Genomic DNA, 22,118 nt, shown 5'->3' with positions numbered 1-22,118 from the left:
GCATTTAGTAAAATGATAAAAAAGTAAAACGGCCTTTTAACAGACAGAAATCTCCAGGAGCACCAGTACACATAATTTATTTGATTGTCGCTTCAGTTTGTCTCCACCTGCAGGCCGGGATGAGAAGTGTTGAGCAAGGCTGTTGCAGTTGCAGGTTTCTTCCAGGTGGAGGCAGTGTGATACAGCGCAGCTGCAGCTGTGTTTGAGTTTTTGTGGTCTAAAGAAGATGTAGAAGCAGCAGCTATGAAGCTGATGTTTGACGTTCGTATGAAAAGAAAGTGTGAGTGTTGAAACATGGTGTGGTGTTGTGTGTAAAAAAGACTGGGTCTCGCTGTATTACTCAGGCTGCACTACAGCGTCTATTCACAGGCGCGAACCCACTACTGAGCGGCACGGGGGCTTTAACCTGCTCCGTTTCCGGCCTGGGCCGATGCACCCCTCCTTAGGCGACCTGGTGGTCCCGGGCTCCCCCAGGAGCACCATATCGATACCGAACTTAGTGCGGACACCCGATCGGCATAGTCCGCTGCAGCTCAGATCTCCTGAGCTCAAACGATCCGCCAGCCTCAGCCTCCCAGTAACTTGGATTACAGGCGCGCGCCACCGCACCCGGCGAGAGACGGAGACATTCACAGGGCTTTTATTTTAGACCACGGTGACGTCATTACGCAGGACGCACACTACAGCGGCCTCGAGTTTGTACTGATGAAGGTCAGATTGATAAATTGTTGCACACATTGTGCATGTACTGGTAAGATTTGTGAAATAACTAATAAAAATAAAAGCCTGTTTCGCTGACATTTCCCTCAGACTTGTAACAAAAACGGTCTTGTTTCTCCCATATTTATGAGGACAAAAGAATCCCCAGTATTTACAGAGGAATCTGTGTTGACTGTAACCTCAACAAACTCTCGTAGCTCTCTGAACTCCAGAATATTGTCATATCTCACTGAACAAAATGTCCAATCTAAAAGTCAGATTAGCTACTTACCAACCATCAAACATCTGATTATATCTACATCTTACACATACTCATCAAAACATGTACACCAAAAACAGAAAGGGAAATTATGTTCTTCTTTTGGAGAACTTAAAAAAAAGCACTTGATAAAATTTGGCACAAAAATAGACTTTTCTTTCAACTCATTTATTGTGGCACATTATTTGACTTTATCAAATCCAAATACTCCTACAATGAATGCTGGATTAAAATATGACAAAAAAATAACATAATGTCTAGAGCATATCAGGGATGCAATTTATCTCAACCCGACGATCTGGTCCCGCTGACTCCTACAGAACACGGCTTACAGCAGAATCTCACACTGATAACTTTCTGTTAAAACTGGGCACTTGACATTAACCTCCAAAAACAAGTCATGATATTCCAGAAAAAGGCGAAATGCCATAAATCCAAACACTGTTTCACTACAGGACTTCCTATACACTTAAACATACAATGAAATATAACTATAGGCATAATCCTTTGTGCACTTTGGCAAAGCAATAACCTCCCTCACAGGTAAGACAAAGACACAAAGAACATACAAGAACATCTTTAAATAAACTCAATTCCACAATTAAGATTTGGAAGAATTATTCAATATTCAACCTATCCTTATGTTTGGAATTGAAGTGTGTGGCCCTGTAATGAATAAGTGGCAGCCATCTTGGGACATGACCTCTATTGAATCGCCTGCAGAGCAGAGGTTGGGGAATTCCCTTTGTCTCTCTGCAGATGATCACAAGAGCGATCAAATTCCGGGTTCACTTAGCACAAGCCAAAGTCTGAGTCATACCAGCAGCTGTTTCATGCTTGCTTTCGCTTTCCATCCTTATAAGCACGATGTGTGCATGATAGTGTTCATACTGAAATACAGACTTACAGCTTTAAGTTACTGGCTCTTTTAACTACTTTTTGATGCATATTTTTTTACTTTCTTGTATTTGTTTTATCTAATTTAATTTTACATTGATTTTCTTCTGCTATCCTGCTTTGCTGCTGTAACACTGTTCATTTCTCCGTTTGAATGAAGGATTATTTTATTTTGTCTCCACCTGCAGGCCGTGATGAGAAGTGTTGAGCGAGGCTGTTGCAGTTGCAGGTTTCTTCCAGGTGGAGGCAGTGTGAGACAGCGCAGCTGCAGGTGTGTTTGAGTTTTTGTGGTCTAAAGAAGCTGAAGAAGCAGCAGCGATGAAGCTGATGTTTGACGTTCGTGTGAAAAGAAAGTGTGAGTGTTGAAACATGGTGTGGTGTTGTGTGTAAAAAAGACTGGGTCTCGCTGTATTACTCAGGCTGCACTACAGCGTCTATTCACAGGCGCGAACCCACTACTGAGCGGCACGGGGGCTTTAACCTGCTCCGTTTCCGGCCTGGGCCGATGCACCCCTCCTTAGGCGACCTGGTGGTCCCGGGCTCCCCCAGGAGCACCATATCGATACCGAACTTAGTGCGGACACCCGATCGGCATAGTCCGCTGCAGCTCAGATCTCCTGAGCTCAAGCGATCCGCCAGCCTCAGCCTCCCAGTAACTTGGATTACAGGCGCGCGCCACCGCACCCGGCGAGAGACGGAGACATTCACAGGACTTTTATTTTAGACCACGGTGACGTCATTACGCAGGACGCACGCTACAGCGGCCTCGAGTGGCGGTAAGTTTGATTGTAACTGAAGTAATGAAGGCTGATACTGAATTATTGAGGTCTGCAACTTCATACTATTGGAATTTAATCTGTTTATCTTTAGTTTGTACAAATGAATTCTCTGCAGTGATGCAACACAACTATATTCAGTTTCTGTAAGTCACAGTCAGCAAGAGAAACAATGAAAGGCTACAAATCAACATATAGATCACAGTTAAGATGGCTGTTGATCTATAGTTCATGATCAGTCTGCAGTGATGAAACTTAATGAAATGTTTTCTCACCAGAGTCAGAGATTCAAGAAGAGCTAACAAAAGCAACATTTAAAAAAGTCATTACAATTTACTGACTAAGAACATTACAGTATAAACATATTAGCATTAAGTAAAAAAGTGATATAACTCAAATAGGTCAGAGGCCTGGTCTTTTATTCTCAAGTCTTCAGGTCAAATCTTACTGTAGTACCAAACACAGGATTGTACAATACATTTATAAAAGAACAAATAAACATGTTTCTGGATAAAATGCATTGGATTTAATTGGTTAAATAGACTTGATGTATTGCAGATTCAAGTCGTCTTTATGCTCTAAAGAGTGAATTTATTGAAGGGGAATATACAAATATTTTCTTTAATGAATACATTGTCAACGCTACTAAAATCAATCTATGAAATATTTATTGTTTATCCCTACAATCACAAAATGTAAATATTCTCCTAGTTATATAAAAAAAATCAAAAGACCCCAAAAAGAATATGCAGGACATCATGAAAATGGCCCCAAAGATACTGTAAATAGATAGATATATACAAAGTGTAATTGTAGTTTTTAACCACAAGGTGACTCCCTCCTCCTTGCTCTATTTAAGGTATAAAACAATTCTTCAAACTAAAATTCACTTGCAGTTGTGTTGTGCCCACAGAGTGTAAGTCGTATTGAGTAGTTGGATGTGAAGGCAGGGTGAGGGTCAGTGGGGAGCATGAGAAGAGTTTCAGCACCCCGCTACGGTCTTAGAGAGAGAGAGTGCATTGTTCTCTGACCTAAATTTCTTGACCTGGAACAGCAGAAAAAAAAGATGATAATGAATGGGAAGCAGCAACATGTCTTCACTCGCCACTGCCCCACACTTGCTGACCAGACCATGACATCATACAACTGTCAAACAACATTTTCTGACAATTAGCCCCCTCTCAAAAGAGCAGAATGTGAGATTAAGATGGAGAGTTTCAACCAGTAGTGTGACATATATCAGGCCTCACATTTCCCAAAAACATTAGTGGTGAACTTAAGGTTTACACAACACATTTGCTAATCACTTTATCCAATGTTGGAGAACTGCTGCTGTTTGCAATTTACCCACTTCCAAGTCAAAAATTTCTTTGGCAAAAAAAATTAAAGGCTTGTGACACTACTAAATAACAACAATTCACCAACTTCTTTTCATTTTCCTTTTTTGCACACTCCAACACATTTGGATTTTAAATCTCGAACAACGTACATTGTGTTACTCAAATTAAACTGGTAATGTGTTTGCAAAAATCCCAGCTAACCAAAAGCTAAACGCTTCCTACAGCTAAAGATGCATTAGCTAGCTGAGATAGCCAATGGAAAGTACAGCATAGTGCATTACTAGCATGTTTGCATTCAACCATTTCACTATAGGGGATCTTATGTCCCATCTGTGAACTTTTAAGTGTGGGTATGGCAATGTTAGGACTACTTAATTAAGCTTAATTCACTCCACAGTCCCATCTGAATGTAATTGCTGGTATTTAGGTTTTACCACTGAAGAGTTGATCAGTATGTGTAGGATCATTTGACTGCTATTACTGATTAAAGAACCACACCTGTAAACCAAGATGGCCTACGAGCTGTTGTAGTTTCATGTCTTTATTCCGTTATTAAATTTCTGCCGACCCGAGTGCCTTGTCCTTTTTTTCTGTCCCTCTCAGCTTCCTTCCTGTTGTTTACCTCTGGCCTAATCAGCTAGTGCAAAGAAAAACGCCTTATTGTTTCTTTTAATAACTCACTTTTGAGTTGGGTTCCAGTAACCAACTTTCTCTTACTAACCAAATGAAGATGTGATGGAAAGACAATTGTCACTGCCGTCGCCAGCAAATACTGTATATTAGAATCTCATACACATCTCAGTGGCATAATTTCTTCACTTTTTGTACATTCTCATTTAAGCGTGTGTCGGCAAAGTCCCACATGTACCATAATTTTTTTCTGTACACACAAGCTGTCTTGTGTGAAGAGGAGAAGAAGGAGGGAGCAGATAAATCTAATCTTGTTTTTCATCACTTCATTCTTCATAGCTCTTTGACGAGACAAGGCAGCATACCTGGGAGGAGTCTGTAGATTTACGGACAGCAGTATAGCGTGTCAACCATCAAAGCCCAGAACCCCGCTAATGAACAGTCAGTGCAATCACACTGACAGGAGTACAGTGTGTATAGAGCCCATCGATCCAGTGTCACCTTAAGGGACATGTAAAACTGTAATCTGACCCTGTCACAAGAAAGGACAACAAGATTCATATTTACTTTATAATTTCAACTCGTGTTATATCATGAAAAAACATCACACAAGAGGAGTATTGGTTATCAGCATTGCTTTGATTTGGTCATAGGGAACAAACTGAGAATATAATCCCAGTTGTGCCTAAAATCAATGTGTGACAAGGCTTTTTTAACAGTTTTAAAGGCCATCAGTAACAAGCAATTTGTGTATATAACTGGAAGTTTTGCTGCGTGGTACGATTTTAAACATCTCAATGTCACTTTCCTCAATATACACACAGCATTATTATTCCTTTCACCCCCCCAGCCATGAATTGATGTGTAGCCGGCAGCCCCAGCTGTTGCCCGGTGATGCAGTGCTCCAAGCTGTGCAGCGTGTTGTCATCAGAGTAGCAATGTCTCATGGGAGAGCAGACATGAGTGCTGTAATTAGCGAGGAACGAGGCCAGCGGCAAGCCAAGTGTTCCTGTGGGGCCCCGCAAGGCCTCAGGGGACTTCAAGACGCGTGGCTAACCTGAAGGCCAGTACCTGTGGATTTAAGGGAAAAGTCAGTGTGTCAAATGCTCATTTAAAGCAATGACAACAAGCATTGTTCATTTTTGTATTCTACACTGATTTGAAAACTTTACAATGTACATTTAATTTTGAATTAAATAAACCTATAACAACTATTTCAAAATGTATGCCAAGCCCTTAAATTGAAAATGCGTGTCATCATGTTCAGAAAATGCCCTTATGGTAAAGAAGTAAAGCTCATCTGACCCTTAAGATAAAGGTCTCTATATATTTTTACATTATAGATTACATGATAAATACATTATTTAGAGTGCTTAAAATAGCAGAGCTAATGAAAATCAACAAATATGTTTAGCATGAAAAAAGTAGTCTTGATTCATGTATTTTCTCTGTTTTGGTTTGTTTGACTTTCAGATGAACAAAACAATGAACTGAAAACTGTAGTTTCAAATTTTGAGAAATAAAGAGCTCTTTTTAAGTGTTTACAAAAATTTGATAAATTAAACTGCTCAAGCTAAATGCTGAGATGTTAAATGACATAGAAAGTAATTGTCAGTTCTTACCCCAAAGATTGTAGAAACATTGATTTCTTTTTCTCAAAAAATGTCATACACACGTTTTTTCGTGGCCATTTTGAAACCTTTACACTGTTAACAATAACAAATGTTGAGTGTTTGTGTTATGTCTGTGTCTGCATGCACTCCTGTGTGCAGTTGTATGACGGCTCCATCTGCGTCTCTTGCTGATGAGTAAAGCCATGAAATAGATCCAGCTGGAGATGTGCAGAGGAGACTGAGTCCTCCTGGGAAATCATCCACACCTCCACCAGCACTGTGTCAACTCCTTCAGCACCCCAGAGAGCTATCAATAAGTGGGTAATTGAATTTTAAGCACAAACACTGCCGTCAAATGAGAGTCTGTGTATGTGTTTGAGTGTGTGCACATTTGTGTGTGTGTGTGTGTGTGTGATGGGGGATGTTAGCAGTTTGTACATGGTGGGGTTGTCATTGGGCCCTGAGGGGTTTCCACAGAAGGGGATGAATGTTTAATCTATTAAATAACAATTACAGCCTGTAATGGCCTGAGTGGCTGGTGGAATGAAAACGGGAGGAAAAATGGCTGGACTGATCACGTCACAGGAAATGAGCATGCGTCTTTATGACATAAAATGTCCCCACATTTCCATGTTTGTGTCAGCATATACACCTGCATTTAGGTGAAATAAATCGAGCTTTCAGTTTGACTATTTTAGTAACCTTTATGTGATATAGTTTGATACAGTTTAAGATACACATGGTGGATCATATTTTTTGCTGATGAATTTTTGGAGTCAATATATCCCCTGTAATTACAGCAATAACTTTCAAAGAGACTTTACCAGGGTGTAAACCTGAACATATATAATGCTATTTTTTAAGTGATCTAATTTCTTGGTTTTCAGTATTGTATCATGTTTATAAAAGAAAAATAGGCTTTATTTTTTTGGTCAAAATTTGTGTCGAGTCATATTAAAGAAGTCAGTTGTCCTCTGGAAATATTTGGAATCTATGAATACGCTGCTTTTGACCTGACTTCTCTCAAGGGTTATGCCTACATTTTATTTAAAAGAGAAAAAAAAAAAGTAAACAGATTGTAGAAATTAAACTTTCACTCTGTTAGTGAATTAACAAGAAAGTCTGGCAATTCAAGGGGAGTGAAAAAGAGAGAGGAAAATTGGTATTCATCCTGGAAAAGATTATAAATAAATAAAAAAATATTCAGCCAACTTTAGAAGGGTGAAACACGAGTTTGCAGCTATAATGCAAAGTGTAATCCCTATAGTTGTATTATGAATAAATTGGGGTAAAAGACATTTTTAGAAATTAATACTGTCCACAAAATAAATTGCCTGGAAAAATAAAAAAAATCATAATCTATTAAATTACTACCAAACACTAAGTTTTATCTTCATCATCCAGCATGACATATAGCCTTGGGAAGATGCCTAGTTGATTTCTAATGAAGGACAAGATTTGCAACTGGTACTCTCTACCTGAGTCAGACATGAAAATAATATACATCTGAGTGATTAGATGATAAGAACCATTTAAAGTCATTTTGAGGGAGCTAAGCCCTCATATCAGGAGTGTGTTTTAATATTTATTACCATGCATGTCTATACCCCACTGGTCTACAAACAGATTATGAGGTTAATGGAGTATATTGTCTTGTATGGTAACACAGTTAACACAAACAAAACTTTTTTGCATGTTGCATAAACAAAAATAGAAAAAGACAACAATTTGCATTGCCTGTTTGCTGTAGCTTAATGTGTGTGACTTCAGCCCATACACTATATAGAAAACAAACACAGAAACAGCTCCCTGAACACAGTGTGGCAGTGTGATCGTTAAATTGCACTTGTGATCCAAAGTGAGTTTGCTAGCTGTGGTTTTCTCATGCTGCTCACACAATGGCCTGTAGATGGGAGCTGCCTGGTGGCATTGCTTAATTAGGCGAAGAGTTGATTCATTTGCACTAATTGACAGCTAATTAAAGGAGTGAGGGCACATCGAATTGACGTTCCTCTGAGCAGAGAGGCCTTTACTGCAGAGGAGGTTAGACAGAAGGAGTTTTTATAAAATATTGAGTCCATAGGGTAGGCTACCACCTGCCATTAGACATGGCCTCTAACATATGGAACAGTGTGTGTGTGTGTGTGTGTGTGTGTGTGTGTGTGTGTGTGTGTGTGTGTGTGTGTGTGTGTGTGTGTGTGTGTGTGTGTGTGGTTAACAGGCTCATCCCTAACTATCGACATGCAGGCCAGTTGCTTCTGGATTTATTTTTTTTAGCTGTGGGGAAAAAACCAAAATCATTTAGCTATATAAATAGGACTGTTAAATTATAATAATATAGACAATATGTTCAATTCTGGCTTAGAACAGAAACATTTCTAAGATCCTGAGCACCAAAAACTAAACACTATAATTGCTAAAAAATTGCTTTTAAAAATGGCCGCTTCCTGCGCAATAAAAGCGTTGTCTGTGGACAGAGGCCCACTATTCTCAAGTTGCAAAAAATAATACCTCATTTTAACTGCTCATAATTGGAAGCCTAAAAACAATGACTATTGCTGTGCATAAAACGCTTCTTCTGTTTAATTAGCTTACATTTACTTAAAGGCTAATTAAGAAATACAATCATAAACTTTAAAACTAAACAGGCCTTAATAGGGAAACACATTTTTGTTACTATATTTTATAAATGTTATAATGAGAGAAGAATTAATAAAAACAAAACAGGCAACAGAAACAGGATTGACCCAAGGATCTGAGATTGTTTTGAGATTAGCTTTTAGTTATTTTGAAATACAAATGTTTTTATTTACATTATGAATGACTGGGCATTGCTGAGTCATACCCTTTCCTTAAAGTTGAACATAATTTACTTGATTATTTACCCACACCTTTCTTTCAACATGCTGGCAGTTCTCCAGGTTTGGGACGCTGTCACAGAAGGTTAAAACAAGATGTCTGGAGTTTGACAGCCAAACAGTGAAGGTCTTGAGTGAGTCAACTCAAATTTCCTTCTTTTCTCTGGGATGAACACCACAGTCTCTGCAGGAGACCAAGAATAGGCAGTCTTCATGTCTGCTGGTGCCGCCATGTGAATAAAAAAGACAATTAGGGGCTTATTAGAGTCTCAGGGAGTCCGCTCACCCCCAGCTCTGAGTCGCAGCCATAGCTCAAAACAGTCAGCGGCATTGTCTCACCTAATTACACTGAAACCAGAGGCCCCTTTTTTGTGTTGCCATTGCCATGCCTGTCCGATTCCCTTCTCCTGCCAAACTGCTAGTCCCTGTCCATTGTGGAAGTGTGCTAATTAGACAAGAAATGGGTCCGAGTAATTATGTCAATTCTCATTATGAGCTACCACAATGAGTTTTATTATTTTGCAAAGAAAGTTACGGTGTTAGGAGGCCTCTCTCCCACGTTACCCAAAGTATTTTCCTCATTACGCCAATAACACATCTGCACATGGAACAGGGGAATGTGGCACACTCGGAAAGTCAGAGTCCCCCGACTAACTTCAGAGCATAAAAAGATGCACTCATACAGAAATGGAGACTATAGAACGGCAGTAGCATGAAGTTATTGCCCTAATTAATGCTTTGTGCCCACGAAGCAAACTGTTGAATCACCAGTGGCACATTGTTAGGATTGTGAGAGCCTTTTGTTTCCACACCTTAATAGGATGTTTTGATCAACGGCTGCTTGGTGACCCAGCTCTACTTCTAAAATACTGAGCTCTGGGAAATCGCAATTAGCTAGATTAGAAGAAACATTTTTGGAGTCTTGAACAAAGACAATGAAAAAATGATTAATCAAACAGAGAGAGCTGGTTCAGAAACTCATCACTGACCCAGACTGTTGAGAGCTCAAATATTGTTTAACTTCATTAAAAAATACAGTCCAATTCTTATTGTGTTCCATCTACATTTCACGGAGAATCATTGTGTAAAAAGACTCATTGACCGAGGTTAAAATAGAGTCAATTTTGGTATGAAGAGGGTTTATTACTTGTTGTCTTTGAAGCAACATAGTGAAGATGTGAACATTAATGCATCTGTTATGTGATATGTAAGTGGTAAAACATTTCAACGTGTTTAAAATTAGTGTTAGTCGCAAAAGCTGAACATATCCTGTGTGGAAGATAGAAGGAAAATATATATAAGATGAGCAAATAAAACTAAGTGAAGAATCAGCTAACGTATATAGCATTCAACCTCAAGCTCAAATTTCATTATCAAGGAATTCATGCCAAATATAAATGTGCAGCTTACTAGCTATTGCAGGCTTATTATGGTATTATTAAGGGTTTAAATGCTTATTAAATAAGAAATAAAGCATTGTTGACAGCACTTGATAACACAACAGTAAATGTTAGCATTTTACATTTAACTAGCTGAGCAAAGATGCGACAGAAACAAGGAATCAATGGCTGTGTCCGAAATCACTTACTCATTCCCTACTCCCTATAGTGAGTTTAATGTAAAAGTTGTGTGGCTTTGATCCACATTGTAACAGAAAGTTCCAAACTGAAGGACATGAGGCTTCAGATTCACTGAGAGCTGGAGAATTAATCCCACTAGATGTTTAACCAGTTAGTATAACTTTAGCTAAAGTAATATTTTCAACCGTTTTCAGTTGCATTAGAAAGAAGAAGATGCCCAATGATGAAGACAATAAGTACTATAAAAACTATTTTACAGAGATGCGTACAAGAGTTTCTTGTTGCAAACTTAACATAATTCACATTTGCTCATCATGATACATTCTTTGTCTCACTTTCAGACCTCTTGCTGTCCCAAGAAACCCACCCAAGAATACAAGAATACAGACACTCCTGAGGAAGCCTTCAAACCAGCTCCTCTGAAAAAAACGTGCCAAACCAACCAATACAGGAACTCGTTTTGGAACGCCAAATCCCTCTCAGAGTACTGCGGGTGGAGGGAAGACAACATGAAGCACCAGCAATTGGGAGATAACAGATTACAATAACCTTGAAGAGCTGAGCCCCCTTTGTAATCCTGCAGAGAGTCTATCTCTCTGCTTCGAGATGAACTATGAAAACTATGTAAAAAACAAACTACATGAACTGTGTTACGCAGTGACAGAAGAGGTACGGAAGTCGTTTTATCCTTTTGTTTACATGTATCAATTTATGATCATGTGTCTGTGAGAAGTATGACCACTGACTAGTGATTTTTGTTCTCATCTTATAGGTTCACAATCTGCGCTCTTTGGCGGCCACTGTAGCATTCGAAACCATGGCGTATCTTTACATGTCCATGCAGGCAAATATGGATATTCAGGTGGAGAAGACAGGTTGAGTTCTGCTGTTGAAGATCGCACCGGCCATGTAAACACCTTCATTCAGCAGCAGGCCAACAGAGCCCTGGAGGTAATGGTCCAGTGCTAAACGTTCTGCTAAATACAGGGCTGAGGTAAGTCCACATTGAGGATCATATCATATTCATGAATAATTGTAGAAGTTGCATGTGTGATAAATCAAAATGACTAAATGTCTGTATTGTTTTTTCAGTCACCTGTGTACTGCAGTGAGAGCCAGCGGTGCTCAGCAGCTGGCTGACAGACTGGGAACGGAACACATCATGACAGCAGGAAACACCTTCACCCAACGCTTTGTGGTCAAGATGTTGTTTGACTCTTAACCCAAATTCAGGTGAGTAATTTAGTTCAAAGGTTCAGAGCTGTGTGATCCAATGGCTTCTGGTTCTTTCTCCTTTAAAAATGTATCTGTTCAGTCTCCTGTTAAGTTAATAAAGTACTAAATAAGAGGCTTTTGTCTCTGCAGGGCCCATGGACTCAGCATGTTGCAGGAAGTCACTCTCGAGGATGGTTTCATGGACCTGTGGTTGACCGTCGTCACACAAAAAGAACGGTTCTAAATGGGGGAGAGCGTGAAGAACATGAGGAGGGCGAAGGAGACAACAAGAACAGAAGAGGAAACTTGACAGGTAGCAAGCAGGGCAGCACCATGGTTAAGACTTTCCCCTCACAGAAAGAAGGCAGCTTTTTTTTTTTCTTTTTTTTGTGGGTTTCCTCTGGGGTGCTTCGGTTTCCTCCCACAGTCAATCAAAAAACCTTTTACTCAGATTAATTGGTCTAAATTGGCTCAAAAAATACATTTGAGTTAATGACATATTGCTTTCATTTAATCTTGATTTTAAAAAAAAATCAGATTTTATTTATTGTAGATGAAACTATTCTGTTTTGGTAAAACAAAACAGACAAGTGACATATCTACAATGAAACATACATGTTTGCATCATTTTGATATACTATTAAAAACTAAAAAACATCATAACATCCTGAGCCTTTCTGTTCTTGAAAGGATGTTTTTTTTCTGTATGGTCACTCTAGCATATACAAGGTAGGACAATAAGCTTAATTGTAATACAATTAATTAATAAATAATACAAGAATTAGTACAGATTTAAAACCCAATGAGAAATTCTCTTTACATCTGATCCAAATACCAACATTATTATTGATATTAATAATGAGACATCTTTATCATTACTCTTATGATTACAAGTGTAATTACAGTATGCATGCTGTTGAATAATGTCCAGCCTGGTAAGTATTAATAATAACATTATTAACAAAATTAAGTGAATACAATAAAAGAGCACTTCAGTCAATGGAAACCGCCAGAAATAAGGGAAAGGTACCTGTGATAGTTTTAAAGAGGACACAGACTTTACAAATCTGAAATCCTCTGACTGGGTGCTTAGGAGATTGAGCAGCAGAAGCCTGAAACATTTAGTTACAAGCTAAAATTAAAAGACTCTAATAAAGTTCTTGACAGAGGTTCTCAAACAACAAGTTCCACTTTATAAAAAAAGGATTGGAAGTGTGTTTTTACCAAGCCACAACCTCCAGGGCTGAGAAATGTCAAAAGTCAGCAAGGAAGCACAAAAGCTGCAGTCTCGCAAGTTGCCACTGGAGCTCCTCAGGTAAGTCAAAAGACCTCAGAGTAAAATGTGCCCACTTTGACTGACACTTAAAAACAGATAACATCATTAAATATGTATCGTAAACAATTAATAAATAATGCAAACCTGTTCATAAATGTCAACTGTTATTGTCTGAGGGCGTCAGATGAGTTTACGGTGAAAACTTTTAACCATTTGAGTGCTATACTTTACAATGACCTTTATTTTGGGTAACACAACACGTAAAAAGAAACAAAAAAAACGTCATCAACCAGAACATTGATAACGTTGTCATAAACATTTTACACGGAGTGACCTTTACCTTTCTGTATTTTTCCTCTCGGCTGACAATATGTGTTGATTGCTGTCAAACCTCTATTGTCAAGGAGAATTTCCCATTTGGGACAGAAAAGTCCAAGTCTAAGAAAAATTTGATAGAAGCTAAAAAAAATCATCTCCACAGTAAAACAATAAATACATTACTGTGATATTTTATTTCTCAATGCAAGACCCATGAGACCAGTTAATTGGTACAATTTCAAACCCTTGCTTCTCATGTAACTCGAGATGATACCATAAAAATCACAACATCTGAAAATTAAAACCTTTAGACTGTGAAAAAGGCTTGTTTAAAAAAAAAAAAAAACAGGATCGTGGACTCAAGTCAGTAAAGGTTTCTACATTGTTTCCTGAACAGTGCCCTGTTTTTTCCTTCCCCTTTTTGAAAGTGTTCTTGCCAAATAAAGCACCTGAACCTTTGTTTGATATTCAGGTTACAGTCAAGGTCAAATGTATTTAGTGATTGAATCAAACAAGGTAGTTTAAAACACTTTTTTTAAATATTTTTTTTTTATATCTTCAATTAAACAGGCAAAGGAAAGGTAACTTTAAGTACAATATTGTAATCTATTTTAATATGCAAACTCACAGATGTGCACCTAAACGGTTTACATGCATGTTTTCCACGATTGTGCCTTGAAAAATAAAAATAAAAATAAATATTCATTGGACTACATTTAGTCCCTTGATGAAAATGTATAGAATTTACATTTATGGATTTCTCTTTTTTCTTTGTGCAGAGTTTGTATTTTGGTATTGAAACAGATAATAGACGTGCTTTGTGTTGGAGGGCAATGAGATGGGATGCACAGATTTTTTTTTTTTTTTTTTTTCTGGCTGCATCTTGATCCAAGAGCAAGGATATGATTCATGGATGTCACCAACACGTGGCACGTGTGCAGTGCGTCTGTAGAAACCTCATTAGCATAGCCATTGGTGGGGCATTGATCTACGTTCATTCACCTCTAATGAAATGTCTCTCTAATAGCTTCTCATGAGATGCTGAAGATGTTTCGTCGGCTCACTCTGCACTCGTTCACTCTCATCTGAGACCATTCTGTGTAATTTATTATTTCTGTTTGTTTTTCAAATGCAAATAACGATATATGAAAAAGTCTCAACGAAACAACCTCTAACAAAGGCGGAGTACTGGTGGAGTACATTTACAATATTAAGGCCTGTAGTTTTCTCCCTCCAACACAAAGCAACACATAGTCTATCTCACACTTCTCGTGATCACATCTTCTATCACAAACATTAAAACTGTTGTGGGTTTGACCGTCGCTGACAGCATGACGCTAAACTGCCAAATAGTCCCACTGGACCTGCTTCTTCATTCATCCCCACATGAAGCCTCCTATTGATGGACAAGATCCTATCTTTTCGCGTCCACATTACGTTTACAGTCTATGGACACACGCCTCGATACAATTATCAGTCCAGATGTCCAAAGTGTGCCGAAAATTATCCCCGAAAGTGATGTGCAGTAATTGAATAATAGCTGATTAGAGAGAACAAATGATGTGTGTGTGAGGGGTATGAGTGTGAAGAGAAGGTGAAAGAGATGATTTCCCCTGACGTCCGTAATGTCTTTCCTCTTACTTTTTCAAATCAGACTAATCTGAGGGAACAAACGTCTGACAATGTTTTTTTCCCCTTCTGATCAGGCAAAATAAACAAAGAGTAAGAGCAAGTTCATCTAAATAAAAATGTTGTTTTTTCCTCGAGAGTTTGCTTCTGGCACATTTCATTGCCAAATAGTTCGCGCAGGGACATGAGGTGACCCGTCAGAAAACAAAAACACTTATAATAGCTCATCAACAGACGCGCAGACTTGCACCAAAGACCAAAAACATTGAACCTATTCGAATAGGAAAATGGTCACGTAGAGAACCCCTGATAAAATCGATTGTTTTTTCGAGTTTTTCTTGTGTTTTGTATGTTTATCATGCCTCTCCTCAAAAATCAGACTATGACTTCAAATTGATATATTTTGAATGGCTTCGGGTCGTTTTCCACTATTATGTTATGTAAAGCCTTACATGTCTTGTGAAAAGCGCCATATGCCTAAATTAAATCTATTTGGCAACTATTTATTGAGATTTATGAGCATTTTTTCTCTCTCGATATTGTGTTTTTTTTTCTCAAGATGACTCGATCTGTGGGGATAGAGATTAGATAAACAGAAAAAATCTTTAAGCACTAAAAATAAGTCTCGTTCACAGGTAGGCACGTCTTTAAAAAAAATCCTTAAAGAAAAAAGCTGTCTACAAAGCAAAATGCTAATATATGTATGATGATAACAACGAAAGTAAAAAAAAACAAAAGTCCTGTTCAAAAAGACAACTCTCCAAATGAAAAGATGATCAAACTTAATATCATTCAAGGTCAATTCATTAACATCTACAGCCATGTCATGTATACTTCCAGTAAATACTTGCCATAAAGTGTGTTGTGTTTTTGATGAAGCTTGATGCCTGCTTGATGAAGTGTGGGCTCTGTGCCCTCGTGTGATTGGCTGCCGCCTGTTGCTTGTTGGATAAAAGCTGCGCAGAAAGGCGGGATGTGAGAGACAGAAAGAGAACCTCAGGGCTCATTGCGCCGGGGACTTTGACTTTTTTTTTTGGAGAGAAAAGGGAAAAAAAGTGGGAACTCACTGCCATGACGGGAAAGGAGGGAGCTGTGTTTTCAGACTCTGAGAACAGACAGAAAGCAGCCCCACAAACTGGGGTTAACCACGCAGGGATCCAGCAGCCGCCCCCGGTTTGGAAGATGGCCCCTGCGGTGCACCGGCGGACCGGCTTCGGGATTCAGGAGCTGCTCGGCCTCAATAAGGAGCCGCCGGTGCCCCCGAGGCGGCCGCTCGAGGCTCTGCCGCACAGGGCTCACATGCTGGCTGCAAGGTCAGCCCTTGGACATGGTGGTCTCGGGGTCGGTATGGGTTTGCTGGGACCAGAAGGAATACACTCGTTTTACAGTCAGCCGGCTTTCCTGGAGGTGCTGTCAGAGGCGCAAAATGTGCACCTGCAGCCTCTGCACAGGACGACACACATGGACACACAGATGGAGGCACAGCACTCCAACAGCTCCGGTTAGTGCGTCACTTACACTGCACTCCTGTTTTTCTGCGTTTAAAACTGAACACTACATTTCTATAGCTAACCCATTTACAGCTGTTTTAGCCAGAATGTGTACAATTAAAAAATTATAAATGGTTCACAAAAAGATTGCAGGTGTTGAGGGGCCTATAATTAATGATACTGTTTGTAGAGGAATGCTGCTGAAATAGGCCTTCTAGGCCTATGTATTTTTAGAGCTTTGAAATGGGGGAAATAATTCAAAATGTGTGGTCAAAACCATTTTAATATAACGTATTATAGGCCAATCAGTATTTATTTGTGGTTTATTATTATAACTCGTAGGCTATAATAGGCTCCGTGATTGTTAGTTGTTTATACATCACCAAATAGGCTACACATTTAAACTTCGATTTATTGTCCCCCTTGATATCAAATGACACCTTTTCTTGTTATAATGTTAATTATTGGTTGTTGTTGAAGTTCACCTTCGTTGTGTTTCTCGCAGATTCAGACGACATGAGTCTGTCCTCCTGCGATCAGAAGTTCTCCAAGTCCTCCCTGAGTCAGAGCAAGAAGAGAAAGAAGAGGCGACACAGGTAAAACATCCTCAACGAAGGAAAACCTTTTTTGTCAAGGGATGATTTATTTAATTTGTTGGATTAGTTTACGTTCATATATGGTTATTGGCTGTTTTATCACAATATAGGGCACTATACGCGGCTTTCTTCAGCTGCGTAAAAATAACGTAAAACGGAATCCTTGTTTAAAGTGAAGCGATGCTCAGGCTTTGTCTAAGATAAATATTTAACAATCTAATTAAAATAATTTCTTTGATTATCTCATTGAAGTATTCAAATGAGGTTGTCATGTTATATTTTTATAACCTACCTTTTAAAATGTTGATCTCGAAAGACCAACGTTTCGTTTTGAATAATAACGAATATGTCTGAAGGAAGAGCATCACATACCATATTTGTTTATATGACTCTATACCTTTATTTCAAGAATAAAAAAATAAAAGAGTCTTATTTTCATTTACATAACCAAGAATATTGATAGTATAGATCTTACTGTCTTGATTTGCAAATTTGATCCAAGATTTTTTATTATTGAGATTGGATTAAATTCATTCAGTTGTGCTTTGACTTAATATTAAAACAAAATAAACAAATGTGTTATTAAAAATGTACATTATAAGACAAAACTATGTCCTTTTTATTCTCACAAAATCTTTGTCTTATCTGCAGAACCATTTTCACCTCGTATCAGCTGGAGGAGCTGGAGAAAGCTTTTAATGACGCTCACTATCCAGATGTGTACGCCAGAGAGATGCTCTCCATGAAGACTGAGTTACCAGAGGACAGGATACAGGTGTGTAAGCGTTTTAATGTGTCTGTTGTAATCCCCTCTTTATTAATAAAAAGCCTTAATTTTGCCAAATAATTCATCTTATTCCATTGACAATAATTATTTTACATTAACCTAAGGTAAAACATTGTTTTCTATCACAGACCATGCCAGAAAAGTAGATTAAGGGGATGAAGATGGATGTTTATATTATTATTGAAAATAGTTTGACAGTCAGCTATCTAATTCCTCTCTGCTCTCACACTATAGCAGCCAACTCCTCTTAGCGTAATTAGTTAATTGAGGAGAACTTATCACCTCTCTCCATGCAATAGAGTCAGTCCACAGTCCTGAAATGAAACGATAACTGCACAGAAATTAATGAGTGCAGGTCAGTGGCCGAGCGGAGAGCTCTGCCTGCTGCTCTGAGACTTTTAATTTCCCGTGATATTTGAGTGCCTGTCTCCCATTGATCGGGCCCTGAAATTAACTTATTTTTCAATCAGCCTCCTCGCCCCCGGGGTCACCTCTCCCAGGAAGCACTTCCTCACACACACACACACACAAATGAAGACACACACACAGGCACACACAGTCATGCACACGCAAACTGTCGCTGTCAGAAAGCATGATTGCTTATCCGAGGCCCATCTTTTTATGAGATGGAGGTTATCACCAGATCTACCTGAATAGCTTTCCAGGCTCAGCTTTTATGGTTTTTAATTCTAGATCTGGGAAATACACACACTTGCACGCACACACAAACACACACACACACAATCTCATCCTGCTTCCTCGGCCATTTTAGGATGCTCATTTTCCCCTGTTTTCCTCCTCATCCATATTCACGAGCTTGCTGAGGCTATTACAGTTTCTGGCTTGGTGGAAATCAATTTAGGCAGTTGAGGAGCCAGAAGGAGAATAATGGACATACACAAGCACACTCACACACGTACACACATGCACACACACACACACACACACATATACGGGCGCGCACACCCACGCACACACATACACACACACAGAGGGAAACGTATAAATGAAGGAATAAAATAAAACTTCAAGATTAAAACCTGAAATGCATAATAAACCCATTATGTGCAGCACATTTACATTTTCATTCTCTTATTAAATGTACTATATTTTATAAGAGATATTCAAATGTAACACCAAAAAAAGAAATTTACATTTGCATTAACAATGACTTCATACTTAGTTTTCTGTTAAATCACCAGCAGATGTCATTATTTCACTGATAATTTGCTCTTGGTCTGATTAAATATAAAACAATTCTTATTCAGGTAAAGAGCCCACAAAGGAGTAGGATATGGTTACACATTGAGAACTTGTTTGTACATATTTAAAGAGACATAACAATTCCTAAGAAACGTGCGTTTTTCCCTAATTGCAAATCCAGAATGTATGAAAAATGAATCAATGTTAGATTAACAGCATAAAAAGAGGATTTTTCTGGTTCATGTATGTTTTTTTTCTGTGTATTATTGATGGTGTTTGCCCACGTTTCCATAATATATAGCTAAGTCTAGGTTACAAATGTACATATCTATAAATGTAATGTAATCGACATAAACTAAGCTATTGGCTCAGACTTCAGAGAATATTGTAGAGTTAATTTTGAGCAAAGCTCAGTCAAAATCTAATCCTTATCTCACCTTCATGTCTCTAGGTGTGGTTTCAGAACCGGAGAGCAAAGTGGAGGAAGAGGGAAAAGTGTTGGGGTCGCAGCAGTGTCATGGCCGAGTACGGCCTGTACGGAGCGATGGTGCGTCATTCCATCCCTCTGCCTGAGTCCATCCTCAAGTCAGCCAAGGAGGGTGTCACTGAATCATATGCTCCGTGGTTACTAGGTAAACTTTTTACAGAAGTGTTTGTTGCATTTCAACTGGGACATATTTGGATCCACGTTTATCAGGCTTCTGGACATATTTTAGTGGGAAAACACAAGTGTGGAAATCTTGAAATCATGATTACTACTGACCATTTTTCATCTTTTAGGGGGTTTTAGGGTTTAGGGTCCTGGTTTTCCGTATGCTGCTCGCCTGTTATGACTTAATGGGAACCTTTAATGAAGAAAAAGGCCTTGTTAATGTTATAACTAACATACTTCAGTATAACAATTTAAAATGACTGTAAAACATATACTATGAAATATATCGCCTGCATTGATCTCAATCCCAGTGACAAATTATCATTCTCTTCCATACTCTGTAAGACATCAAATTAAATACAGATGGTAGCGCAAATGTTTGACAAGAAGGCAGCAGTGGAGGAGGTATCAAGGAAAAGTCCTGCATTCAGATTAATCTTAAATTAGAATACACAGGACTGAACTGAAAAGAGGAATGATATCTATCATTTATTACTTAATCATAGTTATTGATGCATTCATTTTCTCAACACTTTTTCCGAGCAGATGGTATAAGCCGATTATAGATACATCATCATATACTAATGAAAACTTTAAGGTTGTTTTTTACAGGGGGGATAGAAAGGTGTGATATTAGTTTCACCTCAAGCAAAATGAAGGCTCTTTTGATAAGTCGCCCTCACAAAGTAACCTTTAGTCTTCTAAAAAGCTCCTAAAAGATGTCACAGTCTCTTTTTTTCTCTGTAACACCTTAAATGTGCAAAGTGAAAGATTGTATGACTCACTTCCTTAGATCCGGAAGGTCTAAGCCTGGCTCATGTAGGAGCCAATAAAAGTGTCAGCATGTCAATAAAGACGGGCAGTCAATGCTGTGATAATCCTACTAAATCAGGACGGATTAGAGCAAATCTCCTTGCTTGCCTCATGTCAATTGATTGGTTTAAATCAATTGGGTGGCTAATTGAATAAGAGGTCCCATCAATCTATTACTTTCATCTTCATTCTCTGGCACACTTAATTACAATGTCAAGTGTGTGCTCTTGTTCAGATGTCCTTAAATCATCTAAATGCATCAAAAAACACCAAGACAAGGACAACGTTACATGAAGTACTCATCGTGATGTTTTTGTCTCACTTCAGGTATGCACAAGAAATCAGTGGAGACGTCTCCTGGAAAACCCAGCAGCCTGACACCATCTCCTCCTCCTCCACCAGCACCAGAGAAACCGGAGGACAAAGTGGTGGAGGAGAAGAAGAAGAAACAGATGAAAGACAGTAACTTGCAGATTTCAAAGGAGGAGCTGAGGGAGAACAGTATTGCTGTGCTGCGGGCGAAGGCGCAGGAGCACAGCGCCAAGATGCTTGGGACAGTTCCTGACAGGCCAAACAGCAACGAAGCACAAAAAGAAGAGTCTGAGGACAAGCTGGTGGAGAAGGACACTGCAGAGGTTGAGAAGAGGGACTGAACATAAAAAATGTTGCACGATACAGACTGATGTCGTGGAGTTTGAAAGCATTTCACAGAGGCAGACGTCTTCTTTCATCGTTTGAGATGAACCTTGGTTGAATGGAGTCTGACTGATGAACCCCATAAAGCAGGTCAAATACTAAAATCATAGAAGAATATAAGTTGTCTTCCATGTTAGCTTTCCTGTCAGGTAACGTCTGATTTAAAAGTAAGAATTTGGGTCCAACAAATGCCGTAAAAGAATGAGATTTGAAGACCTGACACGAAAATATTTGCTCACATTCACTGCAGTTTTTCTTTTACATGGAGCTGCCTTAAAAAAACCATTTTTAATTTAAAATGTTTGTTCACCCCTGCACTTCTGTGACATGGCAGCTGATTTATGCAATAGCCTGGATAAAGATGTTTCAGAGGCCTTGCTTGTACACATGAAAGGTGCTAAAGAGGACTCCCTGATTTCAGTTGGGTAACTGAAAAACCTTTACAACAAGCCTCAGTCTTTGTTTTCTGTGAGCTGTCACAATATGTTGGATGTACATACTGAAGATAATGTCCTATAGATATAACTGTATCATTATGTACAGTTAATGATCTGTGCTTGTCTGTATAAATGTCACTGTAGTGAAATTAAAAGTTACTGATATTTAAAGCCACCCCTCTTCTAAAAAACGTGTTATGTATTATGTTGAATGTTTATATATTTTTTTGGTATTACAATCTGTGTATTGAGTCAACTTTGAAACCTGCCAGATATAGTAAGTACAGTTAAAAGAGTCAAGATTTCTTCCTTGCACAAAAAAATAAAAGACTG

General features: G+C 38.7%; 1 protein-coding gene and 1 long non-coding RNA gene across 2 annotated transcripts; both read left to right on the top strand.

The window, feature by feature from the left end:
* The first annotated feature begins 265 nt into the window (after positions 1–265).
* Positions 266–12,053, top strand: LOC306830063. The gene is made up of 7 exons (XR_013779925.1): positions 266–280; positions 2,065–2,652; positions 6,395–6,552; positions 11,015–11,342; positions 11,446–11,667; positions 11,766–11,906; positions 12,039–12,053. It is a non-coding gene; the product is annotated as an uncharacterized lncRNA (long non-coding RNA).
* Positions 12,054–15,618: 3,565 nt separating this feature from the next.
* Positions 15,619–21,463, top strand: LOC306839875 (visual system homeobox 2-like). The gene is made up of 5 exons (XM_079368819.1): positions 15,619–16,612; positions 17,107–17,197; positions 17,849–17,972; positions 19,639–19,819; positions 20,980–21,463. Exons 1-5 carry the CDS (start codon positions 16,183–16,185, stop codon positions 21,303–21,305), a joined length of 1,152 nt encoding a protein of 383 aa, XP_079224945.1. The 5' UTR covers positions 15,619–16,182; the 3' UTR covers positions 21,306–21,463.
* Positions 21,464–22,118: the final 655 nt, after the last annotated feature.

The sequence above is a fragment of the Symphodus melops genome, assembly GCF_947650265.1.
Source record: "Symphodus melops genome assembly, chromosome: 1".
Lineage (NCBI taxonomy): Eukaryota > Metazoa > Chordata > Actinopteri > Labriformes > Labridae > Symphodus > Symphodus melops.
Note: the sequence above shows the minus strand (reverse complement) of the source record. Positions and strands in the feature narration are given on the sequence as shown.